We start from the raw sequence: 17,100 nt of genomic DNA on the forward strand, positions 1-17,100 counted from the left end.
AGCCCATCCAGGACACAGGTACACTCCTCCCACACATCACTCATGCTAATCTCCCACTCACCACCGGGCAGACCCATCCAGACTTCCTGGAGCCTGGCATGCCAGCCAGCTCCAGCCAATCACGCTCCAGCACCCTCACAGCACACGCACACATATCTCAATGTCCAGAAGTAGCACTTCCCTTCTAGACACATACATGCCGCAGACACCATCTCGCAGCATTCACTCTCACGAGTTTACACATACTAAACTCGAGCCTGCACTCCCCACGCATCAGGAACTACTAGGGACGCACACATTCCCCATGCATTCCTATGGGAGGGTAGGCCAGCCATACTACACGCACGCACTTTCACTCTGGGACCCAGGGGAAAGTGCGCAGAGACTCAAAAATCACTGACACAGGGTCACACATAAGGCAAAAAGTTCAGGGGTGAACCAGCCACAAGGCCCGGGTCCAACAGGAACTATCTGTCTTTTGCTAATACTTGCATTTCTGAAATCTAAATAAAATGTCTATTTCTGAATTTTTCTAAAATAAATGGCAATTAACTGTTTGAGATAAAACTCTTATTCCTTTAAATATATAAAATAAATAAATAATACATAAATAAAGTGAATAAACGTTTTAGATATGTTAAAATTTGCTTTTAATAAAAATTAGATGAATGGAGAATTAAGCTGGTCTTGAGTCTTCCTATGCCTAATGTTTTACTAGCAGATTCGTCGACCACAGTTGTGGTGTGTCTAAATAAATGTTTTGTTAATGAAAACCATGGTAAACTCATTTAAACTGCAGGTGTAAATAGTATAAATATCCAGTCTAGTTTTAGACACTCCACTATGATACAGCAGCTCTCCTTTGAATCTCACTGATCCATGAAGTAGGATGGAAGTGTTTTTGTGAGTGACTCGCAGTGTTATGGGCCCCACTGTCGAGTATATGTGTGATTTTGTACTTCAGGGAAAGGTGACATGGTTGTAGAAATTATTTCCGGAGTAGCGCTATCAATACTTCTTTACAAGGGACTTACAAGTAAACTAAATATGTCAATTAGGTATACACCAATGTCACCTGTTTAGGGGAGAAGCACGTTCACTTTAGAACTGGTCAGCAGTGATTAAGTGCTCAAAGTACTGAGACAACAAAAGAAAAAGAGGAGGAGGAAGGCAAAAAGTTTGGGCTGACCCTTCAGAGAGGGCCATTTTCCAGCAGCCACATTACAATTTATTGCATGGAATGCTTATTGCATTATCTGAAACGTAAGCAATGTTTGTGAAAACGTTTGAGAGGAGCAGGCCGGGTTAATGAAAATTAGTGAAAAAGTTACTAAAGACATGAGCTCCAAAAACACGTAAAATGTTGAATTTTACAATGAAAAAATGTATATGTTTTATTTCCCATCCATCTTTCTGCACAGTGGCTCGTGTCATGTCTGAAACAAACTATTCTGGACTTTTAGCCAGAAAATTTTGCATTTTGTAACTTGTAGGTTTGTTTTTCCAAATATAAGTATACGCTTAAAATCCCAGTATGCCAATTGTTAGTAACCTAACACCTAGGACTTGTTAAAGACATGGCGCCTGCCATGGAGCATCTTTCATCTATTCAGGGGTACTCGTGTGTATATGTGTCAGTTCTGATTCTCTATGTTTGCCTGTAGGCAGCATCTATGCAGATGAACGCTTTTACAAAAGATGCAATTTTTCAATATATGATCCACTCACAAATAGTGTCCTGTTCACTCAAATAAATCCCTCACATGCTTGAGGAATGAACATACTGTTTTGTTTTCCAAAATTTTCACACACGGGTAGATTGGCAGTTTCCGATATTTTTCTTTCAAAGTCCCAGATGTAAAGAAAATTATACAGAACATGATGCAATGCACATGACAGATATGAGACAACTGTCAGTTTGGCAAGGAACTTAGAGTCATATTTATGACCCGGTCTGCATAGATCTTGCAGCACGCAACGTGGTGCAAGAGCGACACAAACCTTAAGTCAGATTTTTAAAGCTAGGCTAGGCCACTTTCCGTGGCTCCCAAAAATCAGGAGTAACAACGCAGCAATGCCTTGGATAGGTGTTCCATGGGTGTTGTGTGGGTGTTCCAACGCAAATCCCATAGATTTTTAAGGATTCCCAAATTTACAAGCCCTTGTAAACAGGGAAATGTGACAAAAAGATACGCCTCCCCAGCTAAGACGTAAACAAGAGAAATATATTAATTTCTCCTTGTTACTTCCTATTTCTATGTGTGTTGCATTCTGCAAGGGAAAATGACAAGAATGTGCCATGTTGGATAAATACGGCTCATTCCTGACCTTTCCCTGTGATGCAGGTCAGCAAAAAAAGGTGGAATTCTGCGCTGACCTGTGCCGCAAAATTCATAAATATGCTCCTCGGATCTTACTGCGGCTCAGCTCCCGGGCTCAGCACTGCCTCGCCACTGAACTGCTGCAGTTCTGTGTGGTGGCAGGGTGGCTGCACCACTGTTCTTTGAGCATGCACCCCTCGGCGTACAACAGGCAGGTCCGCCATGCTGGCTGAAGGTAACACGGGCCTCATGTTCCAGTGCTTGACGACTTCCACATGTGAAGAGCAGGCATTACCACCTCATCTGGCTGAATGAACCTGATCACGTGCATGGCAAATACGTTACCCGCTGGACGTGGCACTTCTACAGAATCCCAAAACTATGCCTCAGCCGCCATACTTCCTCTTGAATCCTTTCTTTGGATACTGACAAGGATTTACAGTTGGGAAATGAAGTACTGGAAACATTACAGGTAATTTGGAGGAACCAATCTAAAATGGATGCTGGTTAATTTCCTGTGTTGATACTTCTATTCCAGTTCTTTACCTCTTCTTGTATATATAAGAGAAGCATGAGGGTGTCTCAGATCCATCACAACTCTGGTTGCTTCTGTAGCTAGTTGCTCACTCCCCAAGCATTCGCTTCAACGTATCCCCTCATTTTATAGCCTAATTCCAGATGTTCTGTGTCTCTTGGCCCGCAGAATCCTTCAGCGGTCTTTCTGGGTTCCAGTTTTCGTTCTCTAAAGGAAAAGGTATATTTACTTATTTGCTTCTTTTTCCATTTCATCTCCAGTCCCCAGGTTAGAGCTTGGAGTGCTAAAGGGAATTGGCAGGACATTTCTACATGAGAAAAAGCCAAGGCACTTGACAACAAATTGAGAACTCTCTGTAAAGCACGCTGTACCCCTGCCACATAATGCAGTTAGCTCTGTGAATCTGAATTGTACACCACCATGTGCCTCCAGGAGGCAAGTCTTCAAGTGCTACCATGAAGCAGATCACCACGCGCTCCCATGAGGCGCGCCACCACGTGGAGCCCTGAAGTGCTTCATCCAGAATTTGACACAGGGAAGACACCAGTACTCTCTTTGTATACAACACCATTTCCTGGCCTAGGAAAATTATATTTACTCGCCCGAAGTACATCACTCTATTCCCCCTTGATGCACCATGTGCACTCTGCAGCACATCATCCTGATATCCACTGATGCACATAAACATGCCAAGTTAATGTATGACGGTCAGGCAGTGTGTCCTTATGTCAATATATTTGTTAGTCTTCATGCTTGGGTCCCTATATGTCTGTTCAACTTTGTGGAAATAAGTGTACTGGCCTGTGTGCACGCTCTATGTGTGCATGACGCCCTTATATTTAGTACCGCACCAGGCAAGCATTCATACATGATCTACAGTGCTTTAAATGGAAATTAAGAGGTGTTGGTACTCACTATCTAAAGTACCTGCCTGCTTCTAAGAAGCGCTGGTACTCTCCCAATAAATGCATTCTAGCAAGTTTGATAAGTGCAAGTACTCTCCCAATACATGCATTCTAGCACTGCTGAGAAGTGCCGTTACTATCCCAATAAATGCATTCTAGCAAGTCTAAGAAGTGCAGGTACTCTCCCAATAAATGCCTTCTAGCACTGCTGAGAAGTGAAGGTACTCTCCCAATAAATGCATTCTAGCACTACTCAGAAGTGCAGGTACTCTTCCTTTCAAGGAAGTGCAGATACAACCAGATTGTACCTGCCCATTTAAAGCACTGATTATATATAAGACAAATTTACTGGCTGTTTAAATATTTGCTCATTTTGCAGGCCCTAAGTCTCTGTGAATAAACAGTTCCAGATCATGCACACTTTTTTGACCCGCTACTTACAGTAAGGAAATAGCTCGAAGACAAATGGAGGCAAGAAACAAATTCAGCTGATATTTTTTCTAAATTAGAAAACAGGAAAAAAAATGTTTTCCATTTCCTACAGTATTGTCTAATGTGACTTTCGCACCAAGTCAAACAATAAATGAATGATACAAATCAATGCAGTTGCAATCAAGAAAACTCACTTTTCCAGAACCTACAGGCCCGATCACAGCCAGCAACTCTCCGGGTCTTACGCTGCAGGATATGTTTTTAAGAGTCGGTGTTTCAATTGCCTGTGAATAGAACAAATAGTTTGTGTTAATGATAATCCCATAAAATATTGCCCTTGGACTCGTAAGGCATTTCATTTCACTTATGCATTCATCAAAGCTTTTTTAATCATGGTATTTTGCCATATTTGCACTTCTACTGGCTCCAAAGCAGTGAGTGAAAACTCCAAAGCACAGAAACAAATGAACACAGTTTCACTGTAGTCCAGAAAAGGTAATACTTGTACAAACAACCACGTAAGGTGAGAAGGACGAGACTAACATCTTAATGTTACATTTTGTCTTTTATCTGATGTGACTAAGGGCCAGATGTAGGTAGGCTTTTACCGGGTGGTAACGGCCGAAAACCGGTAAAATCGGCCGTTACCGAGGAAATGAGATGTAGGAGGCCGGAAAATACCGATGTTCTTAAAATCCGAGTCGGAAACATACCGACTCGGTAAGAATGACCCGGTAAAATTACCGTGTCGGAATCTACCGTATACATAAATACCGAGTTCGTATTTTCCGACTCGGTAAATCAGAAACGGTAAAATAAGCCTTGGAGATGTAGGTAAGCCCAAAAATACCGATTCTGCCGAAAAACGGTATTTTCAAGTCGGTATTTACCATGCATTGAAAGCAGGTGGTAACCAAGGGAGGGCTATAAAAAAAGTCCCAAAATGCACCTCAGGACCCATGATGGCGGCTTTCTACATCATAGCAAGACGGCAGAGACTACAGGCAGCAGGACAGAGAGAATGGCTAAGGGAGGAACAAGTGTACAGGCAGAGGATAACACTGTTCCAACTGACAGAGCCTGAAATACTGCAGAGGTACAGGCTACACCCAGACACCATCAAGCAATTGATCAGGGACCTACACCCTCTCCTGGACCACCCAACACCCAGGGCCCATGCCATCCCACCTCATGTCCAGGTGCTATGTAGCTTACACCTGCTGGCCTCAGGGAGCTACCAGAGTGTGATAGCTGTAGTGGGTGGCGTGTCCCAGGGCTGCCTGTCCCGCTTCTTCAGGAGGTTTCTTGACGCCATGATGCAGAGGATGGGGCATTATATTAAATTCCCTGTTACACCGGCAGATTTAGCCAAAACCAAGACTGACTTTTATCAACTGGCACACTTCCCTCACGTGATCGGCTGCATCGATGGCACCCACGTCCCACTCTGTCCACCTGCAGCCACAGAGCACATATACAGGAATCGCAAATCGACGCACTCCATCAACGTCCAGGTCATATGTAATGCAGGTAACCTCATCACTGACATCGTAGCCAAGTTCCCCGGAAGTACCCATGATTCATACATATTCCAGAACAGTGGAATATACACACGCCTACTTGCCGGAGAATTTGGAAATGGATACCTGCTAGGTAAATCACATTGACACACCCTGACACTCACATCAGATCTACGTCTCAAGTACTTGCAATTAATGTCTATCTTTCTCCCCCTAGGCGACAGTGCATATGCCCTGCGGTCCTTCGTGCTCACTCCCTACCTCAACCCATCCACCAGGAGTGAAAGGCGATACAACGTGGCTCACAGATCCACACGAAACGTAGTTGAGCGCACATTTGGACTCCTAAAGAGCAGGTTTCGCTGCCTCCATAAGAGTGGAGGTGCACGGCAGTACACCCCAATCATCTGCTGCAAAATAATAGCGACCTGTGCAATGTTGCATAATCTCGCCACCAAGCAAGGCACTGAGGTGGAGCTCACATTTCATGAGGACATTGATGACGACCCAGAGGTGGCAGAGCCCCAAGCCACAGTGGCAGCAGCAGCTACAGATGGGAGACTGAGACGGGCAGAGGTTACACAACAATATTTCTGAGTGAGTAAAGAGACACAGGCATGAATGTAACTTTGTGTAAGTAGTTTAATAATCACTACGCCACAGCATTGTTAGCTCACATTGGGCTCACTAATACTAACACTCCATGAGTGTGTTGTCACGGTTCACACCACCGTGACTACAGCCTTGGGTGGAGTGCAAAGTCATTGTTTGTGGCCACGGGCCACAGGGCGGGGCTGCTGTGGCTGTGAGCCTATGTCCTCACGCTGGCCTGTCAAACTTCCCCCACGCCTGCCACTCCTCCGTAAGTCATGCACAGGAGTGCTTGCACCACTCCTGCTGGTGGACCCCTCGCTTTCGGCAGCACAAGTGTCGCCTCCAGTGCCAGTCTGATGCGCGAGCACTAGCTCCATGGCAGTGGTCATCCTGGCCATACCTTCACTTAAATTGGTGCAGCACTGCACTATGGCATCCTGCATCGTGACTGACCGTCTGCACAGCAGAGTGGTAGCAGTTGCAAACCTGTTCAGGGCCTTGGTTTGCTGGCGCACATCCACACGGGCCTTGCGTCTCTCCAAATGGTCCCTGTCCAATTTGTCACACAGGACAGTCATGCACTGTGTGATATCTGAAATTCCTGACGCCATGGATTGTATGCCTTCTGCCATGTCCCCTATGCCCTTGCCTACTGCTTCCAGTTTATTGTTAGTTGTGCGTGCGTGCCTCTGAACCCCCATCATTGCTTTTGCCTGCAGGCGCTGCACCTTCACCATGGTGGCCTCCAGTCCGCAGAAGACACCTTGGACTTGCCGCACATCCTCTACCTCCCGTGGCCGTCGCCCTCGGACACTGGCCCGCGTGACTCTGGGACTGGGCTGCTGCTCGGTGTTGCCTCTGTCCTGTGTGTCACCCTCCACCTCCTCCTCCTCCGATGATGTTTGCAGTATTCTGCGAGGGGGCACATCATGGCTCCTGACTCTTCCCAGCACTGGGGATGGTGATGTGGGGGTGGGTGATAGTTCTGCCGCTCCTGTGTCCTGACTACCAAATAGGAGAGGGGAACGTGGATATTCAGCAGTTGCCTCCTCAGGTATCGGGGCAGCCTGCTCTTGGTCCTGCCCTCCGTGAGAAGTGCTAGGTCCGGCTCCTTCCCTCCTCTTCTCTCTGACCTCAGCTGTGGTGCGCTTTGACTCTCCTGTGGACAGACATGGACATTGTGTCAGTAATGTTGTTCACCTGTGTCATGAGATTAAATACACTTCTATTGCACATTTGCCTGTCTCTCATTTGCCTATGCTACTTGTCTGTTGCTCCCCTTGCTGCAATGCACGCTGACTGCTCTGAGGTATCTACACATGACTACATTTCCCAGGATGCATTGCAGGACATTAGTTAAACCTGTTGTGGAGTCTGATTTATCCTGTGAGGGGAATAGGTAAAAGGGTAAATGATATTGTTCCTGCATCTTACCTGCTTTCTTTGCTCCTCTTGCTGAGCTGTCTGCGTCTCCTATTCCGTGTATACATTCCTTCTCAAGGGTTGTAGCGACCATCTCCTCAATGTCGGTGAGTCTGGGGGCTCTGTTTCTTCCGCCTCCTGTAGCAGCACTTTCCTTGCGGTGGGCAGCAAGCTTTTTTTTGGTGATTATGCGGATGTCATACCACCGTTTTTTTAGGTCTTCAAGGTCACGGTGGGTGACACCAATGGCATTTACCTTGCCTTGTATGTCCAACCAGGTGCTGCGCTTGATTGATTCAGCAACATGCAGAGTTTGCTTTCCAAATATTTTCCCATAATGTCTGACAACCTCCGAAATCAGCACCTGCAGTTCCTCCTGGCTGAACTTCTGCTTCCTTTTGCGCTCAGCAGCTTCTCTCTGTGCCTCCTGGCTCTCCATCTTGCTGTGTAGTTTGTGTCAGGAAAGGCTGCTCCACACTCTGTCCTCCTGCTCTCCTGACTGTTTGTTTCTGCACCTGCATGGGCGTGGCCTGTCCCAGGTACTGGGGTGTGGTGCTTGGATCTGATTGGTTAGTTCCCCTGTGGCTTGGAATTTGGGTGTGGTTGAAGTACCTGATTGGTTCACAGGCACACATGTTTGTCAGTTTCAAATTCTTCGGCGGATAGTTCCGACACGGTAAATACCGGGTCGGTTTTTCCCGACTCGGTATTTTCCGGGTCGGAAGTTGCCATTCATTCCTATGGGCCATGGCACCGGTGGATCGGTTTTGGTTTTTCCGTCTCGGATTTTACCGTGTAGGTATATTCCGAGTCGGTAAATACCGTTTCCGAGTACCGACAGGTTCCGAGTCGGTATTTTATACCGTCATTGTTACCTACATCTCATTTTCCTCCTCGGTAATACCGAGTCGGTATGACTCGGTATTTAAGAGGTCGGTAAATATTATTTACCTACATCTGGCCCTAAATGTTTACAGATCCACTGAAGAAAATAGGACTTATTTTAAAATAAACTTTATGAAACTTCTGAGGTTTGTCTTTGATGCAATTAGGGAAGATTCGGCGAGGACTGCATGGGTGGTAGTCTATGGTTTAACTTTAAAATTTTAAGTTGGGAGTCACAACATTTTTGGAGGATTGTGAACCGGGAGGTGTGGCAGGTATGTTGTTTGCTTCCGTGTTTCCTCAATTGTGCTCTGAACATGCATGCTTGGTCTGTTGTTTGCGCTTGACTTAAGATGCTGGAGTGTGCACCTGTTAGGTCAATGTGAAAGACCCCTGTTTCCATTTCTGTGGGCCACATGCTTCTGCATCCAGTGCCACTTTGGTGATAGAAATGGGACCTGGCCATAGTCCTGGCCCAGGAGCTGTGCAGTGTCTATTGGCACAGAAGGCTATGCTGCATTCCAGTCTGTGGACACACCACAAGGGTGTGGTGTGGGTAGGTGTGGCAGTGTGTTGCATAATTGTGAGGGAGACTATAGCCAAACCAGTCGCCTACTACCTTGGAGGACTTGAGTTACTTAGTTTTAAGTGTCCTTCAATATGGTTAGCTGGAAAACTATTGTTCATATCTGTCCTTCATAATTTGATCTCAACAATTGTGACTGCCCTATCTGCTATCCTGAATGATTCTTCAGCCAATGGAATAATCTCTCCCCATATTAAATAGGGTCTTATTTATTCCCTCTGAGGAAGTCCCATTCAGATGTGGGTGACAAAGCAAGCCACAATGCAATTTTGCTCATTCTGGTGTTAGCAATAAAAAATAATTCAATAAGACCTTCATAAACATATTAGTATTTTACTTTAGAATGCATTTATAACACTGCTAAGAAACTTCACAAATAAATCACACATAGGAGAATGTGCTTGCTTATAACATGTAAGAAAACGAAATGCAAAGTACAAATGCAGTAGGCTAGCACTTTGATGTGCTTCTGTAACTAGGCTGTAACCATATTTTCTTATGAATTTTGCTCACAGCTGAATAGACCTATCTGTAGAACATGTAGTCTAGCACCAGCAGCCTGCCGAAGAATGTGTTGACTTTAAGATAATATTATTTTGCTTCATCACACCACGTTAGCTCACCCTGCTTTGACAATGAATCTGCTCTTGCTTATGATGAATAGACTGTTAGAATACAGAACAAATCAGATATATAATGTGTATGCTTCACCAGGACACTGCTGTAAGAATTGTTGCCTTGCATTTCACTAGCCCTTTGTTTTCACAAAGGGGGATTGGAAGTAGCTAACAGCTCAGGTATGAAAGTTCTCATGAGAACGGTCTCCCATGCATCAAGAACTGTAACATTAGTTTATCTATGAACCACTGTCAATGTTTACTGTGGGAACCATAAGGAAAAGCAATGGATGACAATGACACTATCGGATGAGTGGTTTCTATTGGCTGAAGATGTTCCAGGCCTACTAAACTTCAACACATAATGTGTGGATATATATTTTCTCGATATTTCTGTAATTGGACTATTCTAAATAAAGCAACAAAACTGCACTAATCAAAAACAGATAAGTAAAGGTTTTAGAAACGTCTTCAACTTCTCTTCATTGACTGATAATTAAGAACCTGACATTTGATGATAAATGATTTGTACTTTTATTCTAGCTGCATTTCAAAACGGTGCCAAAGGTCTCCCGACCTGACAACAAAGCGCCACAGGATATTGAGGTTCCCTGTTGTAAGTTTGAGGTGATTGCTTTAAGACCTGATCCTGACTAATCCTTGAGCTTCCACTGACAAGAACTAAAGTCAAAGAAAATGTCTGGCTTAGTGACTTTCTATCCATTTAGACTCTGTTTTCATAAAGTCATGCAGGTGACTTTTTACCCAGAAAGCAGGAATGAGACAGCGCTGGTGGCAGTCCTTGGGGATCTGAGGTTAAGGAAGGATCCAAGGCCAGCCGCAGTCGGTCCATTGGGGTTAAGGGGCCACGTCCCTCCACCTTTTGCCCCTCACGAACAGTGTCTGTCAGGCTGAAAAAAGGTCAGCTTGACAGACACTGCTCATTTTCAGGTCAGGCAGCCAGGAGCCGGACATGCGCTAATGTGCAGGCTCCTGGCTGCCTGTGCTGGGCTGAGGAAGTCACAGTTCCTGTGGGCATGACGTCCTCAGCTCAGCAAACGTCCCTGAGACCCTTCACTCAGTGACAAGGGGTAGTGTCACTGATTGCCTTTCACCTGGACGCTTCCATTTTAAGCCCTGAAGCATCCAGGGGTTGTGTGCCAATCAGTGACACTTCATCACAGATTGGGGTGGGGTCAGCAGTCTCACTGACCCCATCCCACTCTGTGATGCCATTGGAACTGCATCCTTCCCTCATTGGCTGAATTCAGGTCAGCCAATGAGGGAGGGCAGCAGTCCCAAGCCTCCTGGAACCTCTGAGGCGGAGCTGGCTGCAGGTTAGTATGTGAGTGATTTCTTTGAAATTAATGTTTGGTACGTGCGTGCATGTCTGTATGAATGTTTGGTAAAGAGTGTTTTGAATGGATGTCGTTGTGAGTGTGTACTTGTGTGTAAATGCATTACTGTGAGTGTTATGTGTATGTGTGAGTGTGCATGTGTGTGTCCTGTCCACCCCCTCCCTTCAAAATCTACCGACCACCACTGTCCAGGGCACCCTCATGACACATCCCTTTACACTTATCTGCAACTTAAATAGGGAGTACAATTCCAGGTGATTCACCAGAAAGCAGCAGCTGGTCTTAAGAGTATGGCCCTTAGATTGTAAACCTCCTTTCTGTCTGATCACTGCAGATCCCTTTATTTACCCTTTTTTGCTCTGAACCTTTTTATATATGCAGGGTTGATTCATAGCTTCTAGAAATGTCAATGGTTGCATATTGTACACGTTGGCTGCTATAATTAACTCCTTTGGTATGTATTTGATCTATTTTGTTGACATCAATGTATCAACCAACCTTACTTCATACGGCAACACACTTTGTGTTCCCCTATGTTCTTTATTCAGCGGTTGATGAGCAAAGGCCTGCTGAGGTATAATACTAGCAAGATGGACACTTTTACTGTTGCACACTGATTTGTGGAACCATTTTTGATGGTCAGTAAACATAGGGACCCGCAGTACTGTTTCTTAAACTTGTTTTTCCTTTTTTTTTTAAAGGGGCATTTTTATGTGTTACTTGAGCCAACTTGCTTTTTGACATTTACCCCCAAGATTTGTAGGGGCTTGTGGGTGCTTCCATACTTTCAACACAGACTTTACAGGAATGCCTGTCATCTTTACCAGTTCAACTGAATAACCCACAGGTTATTACAGGTACAATATCTAACAATATAACTCCTGGCGGCTTTCAGGAGTATAATCCCGTTTTAGAATGGTGTTGAAAGCTATGCTGGCACCCCACTGTTCAGAGCATAATTTGAACACCTTTGTCCTGAACCTCAGGTTTTTTTAGGGAACCAGTCCATAATGTCTTCCTGATCATCTTTGTCTATTAAATTCTATAATGTCCTCTCTGTTGTATGACTCATCTTCTACTCTGTGTTGGCTGTGTTAGGCAACCTCCTTGTGGGAAGCCCATTTTCACCTTATTCTCATCACCGCGCTCCCTTCTCCTTGCATCAAATTTCTCATCGTAAATTGTTTTGGAAGGCCATCAAAACTGTGGTTGGATGATAGGGAGTTCTTGACTTTTTCTCTCATTCAGTTCTACCACCATCATGCTCATTAACAAACATGCCCTGAATAAAAACATAATTTATTCATCATTCAGTCTTTGTAAATGGCACAGTCAACCTAAATGATAAATGCACTTTGTTACCAGAGATGGCCAGCACATGTAAGAGTGGTGAGGTGGGCGCGGGAAGTCGACAGATGACGGGATAGATAAAATTAAATTACAAAATAAATAAAACCACTTACCTTTCGTTCGCTGCATCGCCTGCTCGGCGAGGCAAGAGCGCGAGGAAAGTGGATTCATTAATGTATTTATTTAATTGTACCTATCCCATCGTCTGTCGACCCCCTCACAGCTCTTACCTGTGTCCGCCACCGTACGGATGATGCTTTTTTGTTCTATGTGTATGTTTCCCACATGGTATCTCAGTCTTCTCCAGCAGTAATCGCTGACTGTTGCTATCATAGGTGCTGTGGAAAATGAATTGTATTTACAAAAATAGGGCTAAAGATAGGTTTGGTTTACTTGACATAACTAGGCTGCACTATGCCACACTATTGAAAGTGCATGTTTAAATGCTATGCATGAGCATTGTTTTCCATTGCTTTTCTCAAAATCTGAAAAATTAATCTACAGTCCATCTCTGTAGGTCTGTATCTGTACATGCAAAGTGAAAACATTTTCTAGCTTCCTCGGCTGAAGGGATGTGTTTTGAAACGTCACAAGAATATGTGCTGAATCTTTGTGACTATGTTTGTCATTATGGTCGTGAAGAACAGTCCATTGTATTAAGTTTCTTTTCATCCTCTGTGCAACTAAGTCATGGAAGGTAATAGTAAATTAAATTCATGTCCAAGTATTTGTAATTTTTGGGTGGATTGGGAACTACTAGTTGGTTTGTTTTGCTGCGAGAGAAACATTTTAGTGCTGCCTGTTTACATAATGTCAAGCAATGAAACTGCATGCTTTCATTGTTTGAAACATTGTAATAGATGTACTGTTTGTGGAGGAGTTAATTGAGTAAATTCACTCACTCTCATTTGTCAGTGTGCTGTTGCACTAGAGAGAACTGCTTGTAATGTAGCGAGGGCTTGATTATGTGTGGTATTTTTGTATTAGGGCTTCTTATTATGAATTTAACTGGTGCCATATGTGCTCTGGCGACTTAGGGGTATATTTACAAGCCCATATCGCCACAGGAACGTCACTTGTAGTGATGTTCCTGTGGTGGTATGGGCTTCCCTTTATTTACAAGGCAGCATACACTGCCTTGCAAATAAGGCCCCCTTTCACTCTATACTTAGGGTGAAAGGGATAGGAAATGGGTGTTGTGGTGGTCGTTCCACAACAAAACCTGTTGGTTTTGATGCTGCCTCATAGTTACAAGGGCAGCGTAAATATTGGGCAACTCCAAAATTAACACCAGGGAAAACCTGGTCTTAAACAGGCACCATGACAAGAAATGTTTAATTTCTCCTCGTTTTTGCTGTTTATAAGTGTGCTGGATTGTACAGCACACATAGAAACCGCAAAAGGCCATTGATTGTTTATGTTTATGTGCAGGAAGGAGACTCTTGGGGGAAATGCAGTGCTGCACCACATCCTTGTAAGTTCGGCGTAGCCCTGCACATGAACAATCACTAATGGGGATTTGCTCTTTTATGTGTGCTGTAGAATGCATCACACATAGAAACTGCAAAAATGAAGAGAAGTTATTCATTTCTCCTTGTTGCACCTATTTATGACCATGTTTTTTCCTGGTCTCATTTTTGGCATTGCCCCATTTTTATGCAAGCCTTGTAAATAGGGGGCATCGTCAAAAAGGAATGGGTGTTGCGGCAGAATACCCACTGCAGCACCCATTGCTTGCCCCTTTCACACTTACAGGTACATGCATCATTGTAGGATTTTGCGATTCCTAAATTGCGAAAATTAAGGAATCGCAATTTAGGAATTGCAAAATCCTATGCATCAAGAAATAGCAAAACTTTTTGCGATTTCTTAATATTCTTTATTTGCGATTCCTTAATTGCGAATCGCAATTAAGGAATTGCATTACATTGATTCCTATGGGCCTAGAGGCCCATAGGAATCAATGGGAAGGCATTCTCATTTTGCGAATTCGCAATTAAGGAATCGCAAAATGAGAATGCAATTTCAAGGGTGCAGGGGGAGTCCAAAGGACCCCCCCTGCACCCCTGAAATGTCATGTAAGTACATTTTACGCACACACATGTCCCAAGGGCAGGTGTGTGTGTAAAATATCAGTTTAAAAAATGCATTTATTTGCACTTTTGAAACTTTTCGCAAATTACCATGATGGTAATTTTTTCCTTAAAAATTGAGAATTCGCAAATTTAAAAAAATCATGCATAGCATTTAAGGAATCGCAAAATTTGCGATTTCTTAAATGCTATCGCAATTTGAGAAATCGCAAAAAATTGCGAATTCTTAAATTGCAGGAAAAAAAAATGATGCATCCCAAAAAAGCATTTTGCATTCGCAAACGGCCGAATTTTGCGATACGCACCGTTTGCGAATGCAAAACAGCTTGATGCATGTGGCTGTTAGTGCTGGTTGAATAAGGGCATAGTTTACATGGCGGAGTTAAGCCATGTTAAGTAGCTTAAATCCGACTTGTAAAAAAATGTGGAGGGGTTTTCAGCACCTGAAAATAAAACAAAAGTGACGTTGTGGTGGTGATAATCCCTTGTTATTATGCCCCCCTGGTTTCTGTAGTCCCACAGTATCCACAAATGTAGCTGCATAAAACTCTAAGCGGGACGAACAAGAAGATTTTGTTCACCAACAATGTGTAGGGTCGAGCAGTCTCAAGACCATGTCCTGGTACTCTGGGAGTCAAAAGTTTTCAAAGACCTAACTCTACAGATCCTATACTTTTAGAAACCTTTCACAAAGTACAGTGGCAAAGATGGTACCTGGAGATAGGTTTCGCCAACCCTCTCTCCAGCAACTGACATCTTCCACGATGTCAGTAGCCTTTGACTTTTAAGAGGTCACAAATTCTGACCTTTAACCCCTTCGGCGCTCATGACGAGCTCAGCTCGTCATGAGCGTAACCTGCGCTACGCTGATGACGAGCTGAGCTCGTCATGTAACGCGGGATTTTAAAATCGCAGCGCGCAGCGGGAAAACCGCTAGCGCGCATGCGGTTAAATATGTTATGTGATTCAGTTGGACCTTTATTACACTCTCTATCACCAAAGGTCTCTAGGCTTATAGTTCTGGATATTCTTTATGAGACACTGGATTCTCCTCCACTCATTTCTCAAGTGACAGGAGTTCACTTCAACACTCGCAGACAGTCTTCTCAAGATCCAAGCAGCATTCTAGACTAATAAACGAGTACTGTTGGTAGTGATCCATAAACCTACCACCATAACTTCCTCATGTTGTAGAAACTAGACTGGAAGTTTGTGTGAGCTTAGCCACAGATAACATAAAGACTGAGGCAACTTTCCACACAGTCATAAATCTAGTCACCTACAGTGGTCTTAGAACTATACATTAATGCCATATATCAGTACAATTAGCCACTGAGCATGCCTTATGTTTAAACTTTCGCACAGCATTTGAATGTCACCTTGTCACTCCTTGAAACTGGATAAGTTTGGAATGAACACGTGTGAAACAGTGTATCAGTGAATGTTTCTTGGATTTGAGCCACTTTTTCCTAAATCCACCATTTTTTTTGTACATCTTTGCAAATTTGTATTTGCTCTGCTTAGCAAAAGGCACCACATATCAGAAACCAATAGAGTAAACTAATGCACTGCAACATGTTCTCATACAAAATGCCAACTGTACCAATTTAAGCATATCAGTAATTTCCACTAGATGGCAGCAGATCATCATAAATCGCTCCAGGCAGATAAACAGTTAGTTGATTCGCAGCAAAAAGCTGCTCTTCCTTCATTTACTTTCATTTATTTGTGGTTTTATATAGCGCAAAGCAGACCTTACACATACACAGGCAGCCTGATTCATCAATCTCCCGTTTTGCAAGCCCCTAATAGCGATTCATAACGAATCGCTATTAAGGACTTGCAAAACGGGATTCATGTAGGAATTGCATAAAGAAATGCAATTCCTACACATTCCTTATTTGCGTTTAGCAAATTGCTAATCGCAAATAAGGAATAACTCCCCATTTATTTCTATGGGCCTAAAGGCTCATAGGAATGAATGGGGGGACATTCCTTATTTGCGAATAGCAATTTGCTAATCGCAAATAAGATAGCGATTTCAAGGGTGCCAGGGGTGTCCAAAGGACACCCTGTAGCACCCCTGAAATGTAATCTACATTGGAGTTGCGCACACACATGTCCAAAGGACATGTGTGTGTGTAACATGCAAAAGAAAAAAATGCACTAACGTGCTTTAATCTATTTTTTCGCTATTTACCACGAAGTCAGACTTCGTGGTAAATAGCGGCCAAATATAGCGAAATAGCAATTTAAAATTGGTTGATGAATTGCATTTAAGGAATCTCTAATAGAGATTCCTTAAATGCAATTCCTCGCACAATAGCGAATTCTGCAATAGCGATTATTGCATTTGGGATGATGAATCCCAAATGCAATAATTGCGCTCGCAAAGGGCCAGATTCTCAGAATCTGGCCCTTTGCGAGCCGATTTTCGTTTCATGAATCAGGCTGAGGGTGCCTAAATGCATAATTCCACCAC

At 43.7% G+C, this 17,100-nt stretch overlaps 1 protein-coding gene across 1 annotated transcript in view; it reads right to left on the reverse strand.

Annotated features, from left to right (window-relative positions):
- The window catches only part of ABCC4 (ATP binding cassette subfamily C member 4 (PEL blood group)), a 1,754,849-nt gene that overhangs the window by 1,006,159 nt on the left and 731,590 nt on the right, over positions 1 to 17,100 (reverse strand). Inside the window, exon 10 of the mRNA XM_078657605.1 lies at positions 4,388 to 4,477. Coding sequence (XP_078513731.1) covers positions 4,388 to 4,477 — 90 coding nt within the window. The remainder of the gene's footprint in view (positions 1 to 4,387; positions 4,478 to 17,100) is intronic.

The sequence above is a fragment of the Lissotriton helveticus genome, chromosome 8 (genome assembly GCF_964261635.1).
Source record: "Lissotriton helveticus chromosome 8, aLisHel1.1, whole genome shotgun sequence".
NCBI classification, from domain to species: domain Eukaryota; kingdom Metazoa; phylum Chordata; class Amphibia; order Caudata; family Salamandridae; genus Lissotriton; species Lissotriton helveticus.